Here is a 17187-nt window from a genome sequence, read left to right as displayed (position 1 = left end):
CTTGAAGGGCTGTCATATAGACCTGGAGTTGTTTTCCGCTGCCCCAGAAGGTCAGACCAGAACCAACGGCTTGAAATTAAATCAAAAGGGTTATTGGCTAAACATTAGGAAGAACTTCCTGACCGTGAGAGCGGTCCCTCAGTGGAACAGGCTTCCTCGGGAGGTGGTGGGCTCTCCTTCTCTGGAGGTTTTTAAGCAGAAGCTACATGGCCATCTGACAGCAATGCTGATTCTGTGAGCTGTTAAAGACAGGGGCAGAGCAGTTCCAACTGAGCCAAAGATTCATTCAGGGCTTTTCCGCACACTCGGTTTATTCCTGATTTTCTTAGCAGTCAATCCCCAAGCATTGGAATTAATTTGGGTACATGTCTGCCCTCCCTTTGCTTTTTACATTTGTAGAGTCAATTATTTTGTTCTTTACTTGCCTTAAATAATCAGGATTTTCAAGTGAGAGTGTTGTCACCATTGGTTGTATAATCAGTGATATCACAGCACCCTCCTTTTTATTTTTTGTGCATGCTTATATTGATAAAGGGCTGATTTTTTAAAAAAAGATTACAAGTGAAAACGTGGGGAAGTCTTTGCAGGGGGAAGCCAAGAAGGGAGCAGCTCTACCACCCATACTTAAGACACTCCCCCCCTCCCGCCCCGCCCAACCTGGAGAGCCCAGCCTGGGCTAACCCAGAGCCAGGGGGCGGCGCCAGCACCGGTGGGGCAAACTGACCTCTGTTGTGACGGAGCCCCGAGCAGCAGCAGCGACGTGCCTTTCAAGCTGTGCTGCTTTTCTGACCCCAGAAGTGGCCACTACCCCCCTCCCCTGGGCCACCAGGGCTTTTGCAATTAACCCCCCCCCATAAATTTCATATCAATAGATCGACCTAAGAAGCAGAGATAGAAGGGAAAGGGAAGGGGCTAGAGACTTACTTTTTAAAAAAAAAAACGAAATCTGGGAATTCAGAGAACCGGCTGCACCTGTTATTACAATGTGAGGTCAATCTATCGATATGAAACGGACAACTAAAAAAAAGTAAGTCTCTCTCTAGAGCCGCTTCCATTGCAGCAGAGATAATGCCTTTTCCTTATATCTCGGCAAGAGAAGGGGGTTTGAAACTTACTTTTTAAAACATGAAACCTGGGAATTCAGAGAACCGGCTGCACCTATTATCACAATGGTAGTTCAACAAAGCATTATGAAATGGAAGATTTAAAAAGATCACAACAAAACCCAGAAAGGGCAAAGGAAGGCGGGGGAAAGAAGTGGTTTGGCAAGGATGAACGCCCAGTCATCCAAAAGTGGGTTGGAGATGGGTGGGAATGGGTGAGACAAACAAAAATCAAAAGAAAAATCATGCATGAGGAAAAATCGAAACCAGCTTCCAGAAAAAGATCAGGGTCAAAGAGGTCTCAAAAGAACTGGAACCCCCCCACCCCCCAAGGAAAGACAAGCTGTAATGGGGCCAGAACTGACTGGGGAGCGGGTGGGGACAGCAAACTCCTCATTCTGTTCTCCGTCTGAGATACGGCTGCACTACGAGACCCAGTTAAGAAAGAACTCGCGGTGACACTGAAAGTTGCAGCAGCCGGTGGGGGAAAGAGCTCCCTTTGCTCAGCAACTCCCGGCATTCCCACGAGGTGTCACTGTAAGAGAGTGACTTGAATGCAGAAGATGGAAGAGGTGGGCCACCAAACTGAAGTCAGCAAAGCTGAGGGATGTGTCTTCGGGAGCCTCCACCGAGAAGATTTCCTAGCAAGCATGTGGTCGGTTCCTGCCCTGCTTTGGTTCGCAGTGGGCATTTCATGTAAGTCAATCAACGCTTTCTGCATCTTTGACTGGCTTTGGGTTATGTTAAAATTGCTGCACCATAAACGGATCCAGACCTGGGAAACAGGTAAAAATATGAACTCACTTGGGCCAGGAATCCACCGAGGCAAGTTGGTGTTTCTTCAGCCTTAATCCCTGATCTGCAGGATAGCAATAAACACCGTGACCCACCTTACAGGGTTGCTGTAAAGATTTCTGAACTATTTAGCATTTAGATCACTTGACACGCTGGATATAAGTACTAGTATTTATATACATGTGGCCAACCTGATAAGTCATTCCTCAGGGGCATAAAGTGTGTAGGTGTGGGGGGTGGGGGTGTGATTCTCAGGGTGGTGCAGTGGTTAGAGTCTTGGATTAGGGCTAGGGACACCTGGGTTCGAATCCCTACTCAGCTTGGCACTTGGTCAGCCTAGCCTATCTCACAAGATTGTTGTGAGAGTTAATTCCATAGGAAGGAGAGCATAAAAAACATGACAGGTTGTATACCAGCACTGCGTAGTTCTGGAGACAGCCATTGTTATGCTTGTTTCATTGACACATGCCACAAAGAGGATTCCCCATTTTACCCGTGCTGCATCAAGGTTTTTTGCTCCGTCAAGGAAGGGTTTTTCAGTGGCAAACAGTTTATAAATAATGTGTCAGCTGTAATGCTGATCACCTGGACTGAACCCTTTGCCAGACGGAAACTTGCAAACCTCTCAAACATACGTGTAGCTTGTCAAATGGTGCATTAAATAGATTTTACATTGTTTGGTGGGGTCTCTCTGTCTTTGAGATGAGAATCTGAAATTTCAAAACAAAATCTAGAAACAGATGAAGTTAGGAAATTGGCAAATGGTCTGACATCACTGCTGCTGCCTGTGATGTACATATTTGAATCTCTTAAATAATTCCTGAATTTGATCAAACAGGTTTGGCAAGTTTTGAAGCAGCATAGAAACCTACTAAACCTCTTTCACCATAGGAAAAGCTCAGCTACATTAGTCTAGTTCGGCATCCTCTTTCCTGCACCATTCAGCCATATGTGGTAAAGACCAGGGACACAGATAGTTGTGAAAAATGATTGTATAGATTAATAGACAGTAGATCTATAGTTAGCTAAATGAAACCACCATGTGCATAGGCTGTATACCACTTGCTGTGAGAGCTGGGAGAGACAAAGTTCACACCAACAGGGCACAAAGACCACCATTGTTTATCTCCAGCATCTGGGATTCAGAGATATACTGCTTCTAAATGTGGAGGTTCTGTTTAGCTTGCATGGCTATTGTGATAATAGTAGGGAAGGGAAAAATTGTTTAAAAGATTGCTCACACACCACAAACAATAATGGTTCCATCATGCCACCGTGGACTCTGCTGGATATCAAAGTGCTGCTTTGATACTGTTTTTGTGAGATTCCAGGGAATTGCAGCACTGGCTTTCTAACAAGGGCAGGGTGTCTTGTAAAAAAGGACAATTTGTTAATATAATAAATCTTGCAACATTTTCTATACACCTCACCATAGTTTATATGGTAGGAGACATTCCAAATTAGTTTTTGGACTACATAAGTATATTTTAATTCCTGGTGGGCTAAACATCCAAATTATAAATCGCTTTAAAGATGTTGGTTATTTGTAGGAAAATTTCAAAACCCTCATAATCAGGAGTGACGATTCTTGAAGCAACCCCGTTCAAGCCAGTGGCAAAATTCCCGCTGATTTTCCTGGTGGTGAAGGGCACAGCCTCGAGGGGGAACTCGCAGTTTCGCCATATATATTCTATAATAAACTTTATAGCTCAACAAGCTTTTAAAATATTTGCAAGGGACATCAAGTATGAACACAGCAATTGCCAAATGGCAAGCAATTAATTAATCGAAGCCAACTATGAGGATCCATAAGCAATTAATTGTTAATAAAAAATTACCATGTGAAAAGGTTAATTTGTTAGTCAAGCATTGCAGAAGTTGGGGAGAATGTATTTTCAGTATCAAGATCTCGTGCTCAACTGGCAGCTGAAATTTTGCTTAATGGGACATTCTCGGCTAATCCAAGGGTTCTCCCAAAAACACGAATGCTGAGGGAAGCCTCAAGGATTTCGGGAAGGCTTGTGTCATTGCTCAGATATTTTGTTCACCGATTCTTATGTCTGCTTTCTTTGGTGGGTCGTAGGCGACATTTCTCCAACCATCACCCAGTGGCCGCAGTCAGCAGTAGGGCGGCTGGGTGGCAGCGTGTCTCTGAACTGCAGTTTGGAAGGACACAGCAGCCCCAATTTCTACTGGTACTGGCAAATTCCTGGAGGACAGATTGAGCTGCTTTTCTTCTCCATAAGCAAGGGAAGCGTCGAGAGGACAGGTCCAACGCACATCAGCGCCTCAAGACCGGAGGACGGCCAGTTCCTCCTGAGCATCGCCAGCCTCAAAGCCAATGACACGGGGACGTTTCTCTGTGCCTGGAGTCGCACACTGGAGCAGGTGGGCACAGCGCCTTGACAAAAACCCCTCCTCCTCTTCCTCCTTGTGGCTGCAGGAGTGAAACAGAGACGGTGCATCTGTCTGGAAGTACCAGCCTCCCAACACACAACACAGACCGTGAGAAAATGAGTGCTGATTGCAGCTGATGGGAACACAGGAAATTGCCTCCTACCCTTGGTCTGTTGAGCCCCTAAAAACATGAGGAGAGTCAGGCTGAATCAAGCCCAAAATGCTTTGAGTCCAGCACTCTTCACATAGTGCCTGACTGGCTGCCTCCTGGGATGACTGCAACCGCAGCCTCCCATAAAGAGACATGTTGCCTCTGGCACTGGAGGGAGCAGATGACTAGTAGCCATCATGATTAGTTGCTACTGGTAGCCCCATCTTCCATTAATTTGTCCTTCCAAGTTGGCCATCGCCACACCCTGTGGCAATGAGTCCCACAAGTTAACTATGTGCTGTGTGAAGAAGTACTTCTGTTTGTCTATCACGAATTGTCCACCCTTCAGTTTCAGCGGATGCCTCAGGGTTCTACTGTTACGTAAGAGGGAGGAAAGCGTCCCCCCCCCATCCAGACCAACTGCAGAACGCATAATGATGCTCAGTATTCTTTGCTGGCAGAACCCCGGAAGAGAACTGTCACCCTGCCTCCTCCCTGGTCTTTTAACACTGGATACGGCAGGGATTTAACCGGGACCCTCCTCCGGCACAGCAGGGGCTCTCCTGTGGCGCCCAGGACCCAGGCCTGCCCATCACAGCGTTCCATTCGATCACGTAATTAATTCTGCGCCCCCTCCGCCTTCTCTGCACCGTGCTAAACATACCCAGCCCCTTCCACCTTCCATCGTGGGACTTGCCTGCTTTGACTGGCTGCCGTTTTCCAGGGTCTCCAGTGGAGGTCTTTCCCATCACCTCCTACCCATTCCTTTTAATTGGACGCGCTGAGGATTGAACTCGGGGCCTTCCCAAGGTGTCCACAGCTGTGAGGCAGGTCAGGCTGTGAGAAAGCGACCGGCTCAAGATCACTCAGTGAACCTCACGCCTGGGAATCGGAGCCTGAGTCTCCCCAGTACAGTCACAGCACTACACGGGCAACGCGAGGATGTTGAGTCCCTCCCAGATCTGCTGCAGGACAACAGACAGAGCAGCCCTTGATCCGGGAGCAGGCATTTGCCGCCTGTGGGAGACAACGGGAGGGAGGACGGGAGGACGGGAGCAGGCATTTCAGGCCCATGTAGAAAGCCCCCGAAAGAGCTTGCTCTGCTTTGCTTCACTTCATTGCTGGCCATTGGCCTTAAAGAGATAGCAAAATAATCAATGGTTTAAAACGTTATGCTGCTCTTGAGATTCAGTAGAGTAATTTAGAGATTCGATAGAGTAATTTGGACCATGACCTTCGTTTTGTCGGCTGTCAACAGGGCTGCCCCGAACCCAAGGGGGTTTTGGGGGGGGGGCTTGCAGCATTCAGACTTGAGTACACAGCTCAGTGGTTCCTAGAGCTGCCGGGTGCCCTATGAGGACAGGGGAGCTCCTACCTCTAGGAGTTATTTTTTATTTTCAAACAATGAGTAAGATGTTAAAAACAAACAACATACACATAAAATAAAAGCAAAAAAATCAGAATACTAAATCTATATAATGTTTTCCATCTTGCCCCCATACATGCTTAAGATACTTTACTTTAACTATTTAATTTAGCAATTAATTTAATATTACTTACATTTAGTTCTCCTTAGTTTACAGCTACATATTCAGAAAAACTTTTCCATTGTCCCTGCAATTCTTGGTTTGGTCTGTTATGGATGTAAGAGGATAATTTTGCCATTGATGCGTAGTCATACAATGTATTCATCCACTCAGTCATGTCATGTATTCTTCTTTACCATCTTTTATTCCAACAATTATTTTATCTTGCCTGATTTTCACAGCCAATACTTCCAGAACAATAATAAATAATAGTCGAAATATTGGGTATCTCTGTCAAGTTCCTTTGGCTATTTCTATTTGTTGGCTGAGCGCAAAAAATACAGTGGTAGCTCTGCAGTTTAAAGTGTGTGAATTTATTTAGGAACGACATTGTTGATAGTAAAGAGGAGATACAGAAATAGCGCCTGGCTGTCTAGGAGAGAGAGTGCTCTCAGTGAGTGGACAGAGAAGGAGGATATTGCCCCTGTTAGGCCTTGTCTTAGGAGGTGACCCTTAACAGAAGACAAGGAGGTGACCCTTAACAGAAAAGAGAGGCGCTGGCCTCACATTCCTGTCTGACTAAACCTTGCTGCCCCCTGTATGGTAGGGTCTTCTTCTCTTCATTCTTTGTACACCAGACATTACGACTTCCAACCCCTTTTTCTCTGTCAACAAGCTATTTACTAAAATTTTAGCCAATGTAAATACTTTGCATCCAATTTAAAAATTCAGTTCCTCATTTCGTATTTTGTAATACTTTCATTAAGCATGTTTATGCAATGAAAATGTAAGTGCTAACCAGAGGCTGGTCTTAGGAGAAGGGGCAGATGCCACCAGCTTTGCTTAGCATGCTCAAATCTGGCATGGTCACCAAAGAAACCACAAGTGCCACTATATACCCTTATTTGGAATCCACAGGCATGTCATAGCCACCAATTGCCACTAGGTGGGGATCTGTCCCTTTGGGATACAAACTGTGTCGCTAAGATGGATTCTGGAGGGAATTTACGTTTGTAATCGCTAACCCAGAGTCTCAGGACATAGGATTCCCAGGTGCCCACCAATTGCCCGCAGACAGCGGGGGAACATCACTTGCGGGGTCTGCCGGTCCGGAACAAAGAGGCCCAAATGAGGCTTGTGGTGAGTTGCAATTTCAAAGTGATGCCCATAAACATAATCGTGAAATTTTTTAACTCCTGTGACTAGGGCAAGGGCCTCTTTATCTATTTTGTGTGTAGTTCCTTTCGGCTTGCGACAATGTCCTTGAAAAGTATGCGATGGTGGCCTCCCACCTGTCTGGCATCTGGTGGGACCATACCAACTCTATAAGGCGAGGTGTCGCAGGTGAGGATAAGCGGCTTGCGTTCATCAAAGTACGTCAAGACTGTGTTTGATGACAATAGCTCTTTGACAGCAGCGAATGCAAGGGCGTGCTTGCGGCCCCAGGTCTAAGGGCATTCTTCTCCAGCAATCGATGTAGTGGCTCCACTAGCGATGGCTAGTGTGGCAGGAATGCATGATAAAATTTCAGGAGTGTGAGTGAGTGAGTGAGTGAGTGAGTGAGTGAGTGAGTGAGTGAGAAAGAGAGAGAGAGAGAGAGAGAGCACAATCAGATGCTGCTTGGGCCTGGTGCGGGCTCTCCAGAGAAGCCTTAGGTGCTTTGAGTTCATTCTGCTTTTTTCCCATTCCTTTGTCAGAGAGAGAGAGAGAGAGAGAGAGAGAGAGAGAGAGAGAGAGAGAGAGAGAGAGAGAGAGAGAGAGAGAGAGAGAGCTGGAGCCCAGCACAGGCACTTCAGGGGAGGTTTAGCTGTTTTGAGTTCATTCTGCTTTCATGAGTGAGTGAGTGAATGAGTTAGAGAGGAAGAGAGAGCACGCAATCAGATGCTGCTCGGGCCTGGTGTGGGCTCTCCAGAGGAGGCTTAGTTTCTTTGAGTTCATTCTGCTTTTTTTTCATTCATGTGTGTGTTTGTGTGTGTGTGTGTGTGTGTGTGTGAGAGAGAGAGAGAGAGAGAGAGAGAGAGAGAGAGAGCTTGTGCCTGACACAGGCTCTGCAGAGGAGGTTTAGCTGCTTTGAGTTCATTCTGCTTTTTTTTTAATTCGTGAGAGAGAGAGAGAGAGAGAGAGAGAGAGAGAGAGAGAGAGAGAGAGAGAGAGAGCTTGTGCCCTTGTGGAAGAAAGGTAAGCAGACCTCGGTCCCCCCCACCAGGCTTATCCTGACCTCCCTAGACTGTAATTGCAATTGCAGGTTCTTCAATCCATGCAACAGTTTGCTAAAATCCAGAAGCAGAAATACCTTTCTTGTGACAAAATCCTGAAGCAGGCAAGCTTTGGGGTTCACCGAACTACATTGAACAAAACAAACAAAAGAAAGGAAAGGAAAGAGAGGCTAACACTGCTGGATTCTGTCACAAGCCTGCACCTTGTAGTAGTTTTAAGATTAAATGGAAGAGGTGTTGCATACACTGAATTAGGCTCCCTGTGCAAGTGGCTAAGGGGCTCATGCCCGCCTCTCTGGCCACGCTCATCCTAGGGCTGGTTGTGGCTTCACTGGGCGTGTGCTGCTGGACAGACACACCCCATTCCCTGCTGGCTGGGCTTGGCGTCCTCTTGCTTTTTGCCTCTGGGCTGCTAAGCCTGATTACCGTTTCCTGGTACAATCATGAACTCTATAATCTACCTGTCATTACTGATAGTACTGTGCAAGTAGGCTACTGTCTGGTCCTAGGTCCTCTCCCAAAGCCACAACGCAAAAGGCCCCGTTCTGCATCCCCAGCTCTCCGGGGCTCCCCTGGCACATGAAGGGGGGCAGAGGGCAATCTCAAGAGAAGGAGGGGCAGGCAGGGGCAGGTGACCATGGGCAGCTGGTCCATTCTCAGGGCAACCCTGCAGAGAAGGGGACCTTGGAAGCCCACGGGCTTCCATTCCTTCCGAAGACTGATGGCCCTCCTTGCTCCCCGGTGTCTCAGGGCTCTTTATAGGGCAGCCTGGTTAGGATTTCATAAGTTATCCCTTGGAGTGGGGCCTGGAAGCAGGGCAGCAACCAGGTTTTCACCCTTGCCTCTCCCTCTGACAGGAGTTCCTCAGCTGGGAGATTTCCCTACCTTTTCCCCTCTGATTTCTCTATGCAGAGAATACGGTTTAGTTCTCACAGGTGTGATCACTTGAACCACTGCAGGGGGGGGGCAGTCAGAGAGGAGGCTGTGCCCTGTCGCTTAGCGACCACCTCTGGGACTGCCCTGTCACTCACAGGGGCATAATTTCATTAATCGCATCGGTCTTTGCTTGGCCTTCAGAGGAGGTTTTGAGTATTAAAAGCCGGCATTTAGAATAAACAGGTTCTGGTAAAACTAGAACATATATGTATGTATGTACATGTATGTATTAAATATATGTATTAAATGTATATGCCTCTTTCAATAGGAATTTGCAAAGTGCAGAAGAACTTGCAATGCCTTCTCTCTCTGGAAGGTTCCGTGTAGCACCAGCCCTTCAGGGGCCAAGAAGACCATGTCAGACTTCCTGACTGAAGCTTTACCGTGGGAACTCAGTACGCCGAGTTATACTTGTTATCAGGGCTTTTTTCTGGGAAAGGAGGTAGTAGATCTCTCTATTAGCTCATATGTGTGCGCGCAAAGCATGCGTGTGGCACTGGAAACATATCATGACATAGAATCATAGAATCATAGAGTTGGAAGGGGCCATCCAACCCCCTGCCCAGTGCAGGATCAGCCTAAAGCATCTCTGACAAGTGTTCATCCAGCCTCTTCTTGAAAACTGCCAGTGAGGGGGAGCTCACCACCTCCCTAGGCAGCTGATTCCACTTTTGAACGACTCTGACGGTGAAAAAGTTTTTCCTAATATCCAGCCGGTACCTTTCTGCATGTAATTTAAGCCCATTGCTTCGGGTCCTGCCCTCTGATGCCAACTGGAACAGCTCCTTGCCCTCCTCCAAATGACAGCCTTTCAGATATTTAAAGAGAGCAATCATGTCCCCCCTCAACCTCCTCTTCTCCAAACTAAACATTCCCAAGGCCCTCAGCCTTTCCTCGTAGGGCTCAGTCTCCAGACCCCTGATCATCCTCGTCGCTCTCCTCTGTACCCTCTCGATTTTGTCCACATCCTTTTTGAAGTGAGGCCTCCAGAACTGCACACAATACTCCAGGTGTGGCCTGACCAAGGCAGTATAGAGAGGCAGTATAGAGAGACATCACGGTTGCCCCCCCCAGGTGCTCCTCCTCCTCCCCCTCTGCAGATGCCTCCCCCAGCACCACTGTGAAGTTGGTGGGCAAGATAGGGGCCCTTTCCCTGCAGGACATCGTGGGGGGGGGAGTGCCCAGCCGAGCTGCCCCTTCGCAGCTGCCCCTCCAGCCAACCGCGCGCCTCCTTCCTTCTCTCGCCCCTTGCTTGGCGCGGCAGCAGCAGCTGGAAGAGCAACCAGGAAGGCGGCTTTCTCTTCCTTTCTTCTCCCTCCAGGAGACTGGGAACCCTTACTCGTATAGAAAAGTATTACTGACCCACCCAACAGGGTTGTTGAAAGGACGATTGATGTAATATATATGAAGACTTTTCAACACTGCAGGGTGCTAGAGCATTACTGATTCTTCTTCAAAAGCCAGAGACCTGAGGATGTTGACATGAACTGCCGTGATCAGTGCAGTGCAACTGTGGGCTGCAGGGAACTCTGAGCCCAGCGTGGGACGGTGGTTGGAGTGTCAGGCTGGGACCTGGGACAGCTGGTTCAAATCCCCCCTCCGCCGTGAAAAGCCACCTCTGGCCAGTCACTCTCGGCTTCATCTCCTTCAAAGAGTTATTGTAAGATAAAAGGGGGAGGGTCAGTTTATGACACCTTGAACTCCTTGGAAGAAGGGCAGGCAAAAAAATGAATAGATACCTATAAATGCTACCCTGAGAAGAAATTTCAGTAGCTGCAACTTGTCAGGAGTGAGAAAAACCTATCTGTTGAACTTCCTTCTTCTCTATGAATGTTAAAGGAACCCAAGAGCCATTCTCTTGGACAGATTCTCTTGTGACAGATTCTCTAGGAATGGCTCCCGGAGAACTGGCAGAGCTCAGGCAGTTCAAAGCTTGACTTCCAACCACCTCGCCCCGCACAGGACAGCCGGATGCCCTTCCCCACCCCTGCCCTTCCAGGCTCACCACCCAGAACCCTCACTGCTAGCTCCACTATAGGGGTGGGAGGTGCGCTGCCTGGCTCTTCCCCCCCTTCCTTTGCCCCGTAAGTTGAAATAAATAGTCGCAATAAAAGAATAAATACAGTGCCAAACAGTCAGTCTGCGCCAGATAATGGAGAGAGAGCCGCAGTTAGGAACCGTGAAGGTCCCTCTGTGCTCTTGGGCATTTCTCAGACCAGCCTGGCAGGACCGTCGTGAGGCTAAAATGGGGTCGCTCAACATAGGCTGCATCCACTCCATCGGGGGTTTTTGTGTGCTTCCCTGTCATCACTTTACCCCACAGATACAGTCACACTGGGAATGGAGCGCTTATGTGGAGTTTTATGCACATTTTCCTCCATCAGCTGCCATTCCCCCCCAACAACTGGAGGGCTTTTGCGGGGCTTAAAAACTGCTACCATGTGCTGCGCTGTTCTAAAGCTATTACAGTCTATTGCCATGATATACCAGTTTGTATGAATTCCCAGCTTTAATTTTTCAAAGGTACGTCTCCAGCCATTTTAACAGTGGAGACTTGGATAGCTACTTCTTTGTGGCACAGAGGTGGAGAATGGCGGCCAGGGGAGGACCGAGGAGGAGAGGAACTAATGCTGATGTGGGCGGGGTCTTTAAAACGTGTGACTGCCCATCAGGGCCAGGTGGGGGCAGCAGCCGGGCCTGTGCTTTCTCCTGGGGGGGGGGCTGCTGCCGCTGCCGACTCCCTCCTCATCCATCCCCTCTGATGGCTGCACTCGCACCCACGGCCAGCTTGGGAACGCTTTGCCCCCTCTGCTCCCAGCTGTAGCATAGGCTGCCGGAGAAGGGCGTGAGCTACATCTGCAACAGGGGGACAGATCCTTCCTTTAAGTTATAGGTTCATTTTACTTCTCACTGAGGCTCAAGGCAGGTTACAAAGTTTTATTTATTAATTCAGTAAAACAGTATAACACCTATAACAAAGCAGTAGAACTAGATAACAAAGAAGACATCCTAAGATTCAGGAGTAAAACTGGGTCACAAAGATCTGGAACCAGTCCAATAAGAACAGGAGAGTCCATACGTTGATGAAGCACTGGGGGGGGGGGCAGGGGAAACCTGCCTGTTTCTGGGGAGCAGCTGCAACCACGTGAATTGACGTGAGCAGACAGAGGCTGTCTGTTGCCAATGGCCCTAGGAGGATGTAAACTGCCATGTTTTCTATTGGATGCGACAAAAATGTGTCTATAGACAATCTGGGGTGGAATTCTCTGTCTATTGTCAGCAAGTATGTCGGTCCACCCATCTTGACGTCTCTGTTTGGGTATCTGTGGGATTCACCATAGGCTATTTCCCCTCTCTGAGTTGTTTAACGTTGCTTGTCATTGACTGACCAGGATGTCCACGTTCCCTGATTCGTCAGGTGCTGTGCCTGGCCATCAGGGATCCAGAAGACGCTGCCCTGACAGGCAGGAACAGCAGTAATCGCATGTCTTGGCATTGTTGGGGGCCAGAATTTATTTATTACTCTCTTGGGGATATGCGTATGATTTATTACTCCCTTGGAGATGTGCAAAATAAATTCAAAGCTACCCAGGCCGAGGGTAAGTGCTTCAATGTAACCATCTCATCTCTCCTAGAAGAAGATGCTGCTGCCGACTCTCGTCTCGCCCCGTGGATTCCACCCCCCGCCCCCCGGATCGGGTGAAGAAGACTGGGGTTCAGTGTCAGACGGAAGGCCTTTGTCCTTCACCCGATGAGACTGCATTGGGCGAAGGAGCCAGGCGTTCAGCTTGAAACTGGATGTATCGCTGCTGCCATCGGGTGAATTAGCCCCCCCCTGTTCGCTTCACCCTCTGTGGAAGGGGACGGGGGATTCCCTGGCCCCCCCTGCAGCAGGCCAAGTGTGTGTGTGTGTGTGGGTTGGGGGGGTAGGTTTAAACTTCCTGCCCCACCGTTTATTGGACCTGATGGAAGGGGGAGGGGGAGCATACCAAAGCTGGTTAATAAGCAATTTCCAAAGCAGTTTGCCACTTTGGAAATCGCTTCTTTCCAACTTCTTTCCCACCTTGGAAATTCCAAAGCGGGAATACTGAATATTTTTCTTGCACACCCCTAGACTAGGCTTTTCCTGCCAGAAAGGGTGAGGTTTTATTCTTAATGAGGTGACTCTAAGATGGACTAACGGCTAAACAAAATATTGGGGATAGTTCATGAAATCCTGCACGTACCCAGAGAGAAAGACAGAGGGAACAAAAGAAAACGATGGAGCATATTAGAGTTAGACTGTTGTTGTTTTCTTTTCATGAAGCCTTTCCCCCTGATTTTTAAAGTAAACTTTTTCTTAGAAGTTAAACACACACATATCTGATGCTGCGTTATTCTGCTGCGCTTTATTTATTCAGCTAAAACTCCAACGCAGCGTCACCTCGTCCTTTTACAGAATTACCTCCTTCCTTCCCAGCGGCTCCACAGAAGCAAAAATGGCACCTTCCGTCTCGTCCGGTGGTTATAGGGGTGCAAACGGGGTGATGGCCAACCACGAATTGGACCCGGAGCACCAGCCTTTCCAGTGTAGATTGTCTAAACAAAGGGAGCATTGGGTGTAGAAAGGTGCGAGTCCGGTCATGAACCTCCCAAGTGTGAGTTCTCTCTCTCTCTCAGTGACTAGCACAGAATTGGTACTCAGCAGGGCTGGAAGGTGCTGGGTTCAAAAGCTTGCAGCAGGAAGGAGGTGGGGAGTAAAATCATATTGGAGAAAAACAGAGAGGGAGGGGGAGGGAGAGCAAGCAAGCGAGGAAAGCTAACCCAGGGACAAAGGGGTGAAAACTGTGTCGTAGCAGACCAGCAACCCCCCCCCCCAAAAGAGGGGCGGGAAGGACAGCATTTCACAATAGTCTTGCAGACCTCGTATTGTTGAGGGAATGGATGGATGGCCCATCCAATAGAATTACTTGGGCATTGGACTATTTTCCCCTCTCTGGGGCCATCTCGAACATTATCAAGAAGAATTGGCATATATTAGTAGATCTACCGGGATGTGACAATTTACCGCAAATCGGCTACCGCCGTACTAAGAGTCTCAAAGATCTTTTGGTCCACTCAGATTTCAAGAGCAGGACTGATGGGACTTGCTTGCCACAGTGTGGTCGTTGCAGCGTCTGCGCATTGAGCATTGACTTGACATGCATTATACATCCTGTGACTGGCAAGAAGTTATACTCCAAATCTTTTTCTACCTGTAGTACTCCTAATGTCATCTACCTCCTCAAGTGTGATTGCAACCAACTTTACGTTGGTTGCACCACACGTCCCTTGAGACAACGGATTCAGGAACATATCTCTGGAATTAAAACTCGGAACGTAGATATACCTCTTTACGAGCACTTTAGAAATCAGCACCATAATGAAAGGTCCTTTAAGTTCTCAGTTCTTGAAGTCATTTCGAGACCGGGTTCTAGGAACCAGTTTCTTCTACAAGCTGAGATCAAGTGGATTTTCAGACTTCGTACCTTGATCCCACAAGGCCTCAATCATGACACAGATTTTTCCTCCTTCCTTTAAAAGTAATTTTTATTCTCCTCAGTTCCCCTCTTGTCCTCTCTTTTCCTCCCCCCCCTTCTTCTCCCATTCAATTAGTTGGGCTGGCATTTCTTAGTCATGTGTTATAGACGAGTTGAAATGTAATATTTAATTGTGCAATATATATAGATATTTTTGTAATATATTTATTAACTTTGCAATATTTATCACTTGTCTGTACAATGATATTATTGATTATCCATCTCATGTAAGAGTGCAATATACAACTGTAATTATGTGACTGTACCTTTAATTTCGGTTTTGTTGGGTCAATCAATCAATTAATTATTACTGTATAAATTGGTTAGGGCGGCGTCCTACCATCACTTTGGAGCATATGGACTCGAGCTACGGAAAATAAGTCAGGTTGTCTGATTATGTGATGTAAGTAGCCAGTGTTCTACTCGGGTTATTCCAGAATGTGGCGTTGTGATATTATTGTGTAATATTAATTTATAGATACTGTGGCCTGAAGAAGGATCATTATGGTTTGAAACGAGAGAAGAGGAATTTGGCCGGCTTACGCTCGTTGCCCCTCCGCTTTCCAGCGCTATTCTCCCAGCGCTACCACCTCACCTCGTTATATTGATCCGAGGACTTCACAGCCTAATTGCCTGCAGCTGGTTACCTTTGCCACTTTTCCACAGACTTTAAAGAATTTCATTTTTCACAATTGGATTGAGTTATTGCCGTTTCTCTCCCTTTGTGCAATTTCAGAGTTATGTAGTGTTAATTTCCACGGAGACACTGTATAATAATAGTTTTTGTTTCTATAGTTTACGGAGCTTATTTCCTTGGTTTGTCTCTGGGCGTGCTTCCTTTTGTTTTGGTGTGCTTATAGTGTGGTAGCCAATTACCCCCCCCTTTTTTTCTGGAGGGAATTATTTTTGACAGCACAAGAGACATTTAATAAGCAGCTAAGGCACAAAGGCAAACGAGCACAAGGCTCATCTCTTGCTCATATATGCTACCCACAGGGATCTGTATTCATCAGGGAGAGGCTGTGGGGTTTCTTCTGAAGATGTCACGAAGCTGGGAAGGGCTCCCTCACCTGGGCCAGCCCTGGGATTATGCCGCTGTTGCCTGACCTGCGTGTCCACTGGGGGAGCAATCCTATGCCCCGCTTGTTCCTCTGCGGATTATTTCTCTACTTGGTCTTCAGCCCGCCTTTCTTACTGAGACTCCAGGCACAATATGAGACATCTACTAAGCCATGCAATGGGACTAGGATGGTAGAAGCTTGAAACAGATAAAAAGTTCTTAAACAGGCCAAACAGTGCAGAAAATTGTATTACAAAGGTAGAAAGCAACGCAGAAAGAGGAGGAGAACACACACAGCAGAGAGAGAAGATGCAACTGACAGTGATACAGTCCACAGTCATGTTCACTTTATAGAAGCACCTCCATAGTTTCATAGCGTTGGAAGGGGCCTTACAGACCATCTAGCCCAAGCCCCTGCCCAGTGCAGGGACAGTCTAAAGCGCCCCCAGCCTTTCTGAACAGCTCACTGATCGTACAGTGCTGTTATCTTCATCGAAACGCTTTCCTGAACAAATCTGCTTTATAGTTTGCAGAATGACAGACGCATGGGAGCCTTCCTGCCTTCCTCAGGCAGGCCGTTCCAAAAGGTGGTGGTGGCCACATCTGAAAATGCATCTCTACAGGCCGTTACTGACCTTACCCATTCGCAGGGTGGAACCTTTAAAAAGCTTGTGTCGTCGTGACTTAGTTCTGTGTTCAATTTGTGAACCATTTAAACAATGCTTATAACTCTGACGTTCATTGGGTGCCTCACTTGCCATCAATATAATAACCAGTATTGTCTTCTTGTCCAGAAATGGGTAAGTTCACAACTAGAACTGGACACCAGGAATTACTTGATTTTAAGTGTAAAACTGCAGTAGAGTTTGCAGAGGAGTGAAGCCATTTGTCCTCCAGCCCTAGGTCCAGAAAACCCTTCATGACCTTGGCTTCCAAACTGCCCCAAAACAAACTCTGCGCGCAGCCAGGAGAGCTCCAGCTGTGGCTGCTGTGATGGGCATTCTTGGTGGTTGTGATGGTGGTGCAGAGGAGAGCGACGAGGATGATCGGGGTCTGGAGACTGAGCCCTACGAGGAAAGGCTGAGGGCCTTGGGAATGTTTAGTTTGGAGAAGAGGAGGTTGAGGGGGGACATGATTGCTCTCTTTAAATATTTGAAAGGCTGTCATTTGGAGGAGGGCAAAGAGCTGTTCCAGTTGGCAGCAGAGGGTAGGACGCGAAGCAATGGGCTTAAATTACATGCAGAAAGGTACCGGCTGGATATTAGGAAGAACTTATTCACAGTCAGAGTAGTTCAAAAGTGGAATCAGCTGCCTAGGGAGGTGGTGAGCTCCCCTTCACTGGCAGTTTTCAAGAAGAGGCTGGAGGAATATTGGTCAGAGATGCTTTAGGCTGATCCTGCACTGGGCAGGGGGTTGGACTAGGTGGTCTGTATGGCCCCTTCCAC

The 17187-nt window shown here is 47.6% G+C and overlaps 1 gene segment (V, D, J or C); it reads left to right on the top strand.

The window, feature by feature from the left end:
• The first annotated feature begins 1487 nt into the window (after positions 1-1487).
• Positions 1488-4304, top strand: LOC129335194 (T cell receptor beta variable 30-like). The segment is given in 2 exon segments: positions 1488-1799; positions 3982-4304. Coding segments are annotated over 2 exon segments (465 nt in total).
• Positions 4305-17187: the final 12883 nt, after the last annotated feature.

Source organism: Eublepharis macularius, chromosome 8 (assembly GCF_028583425.1).
Source record: "Eublepharis macularius isolate TG4126 chromosome 8, MPM_Emac_v1.0, whole genome shotgun sequence".
In the NCBI taxonomy this organism is placed as follows: Eukaryota; Metazoa; Chordata; class Lepidosauria; order Squamata; family Eublepharidae; genus Eublepharis; species Eublepharis macularius.
Note: the sequence above shows the minus strand (reverse complement) of the source record. Positions and strands in the feature narration are given on the sequence as shown.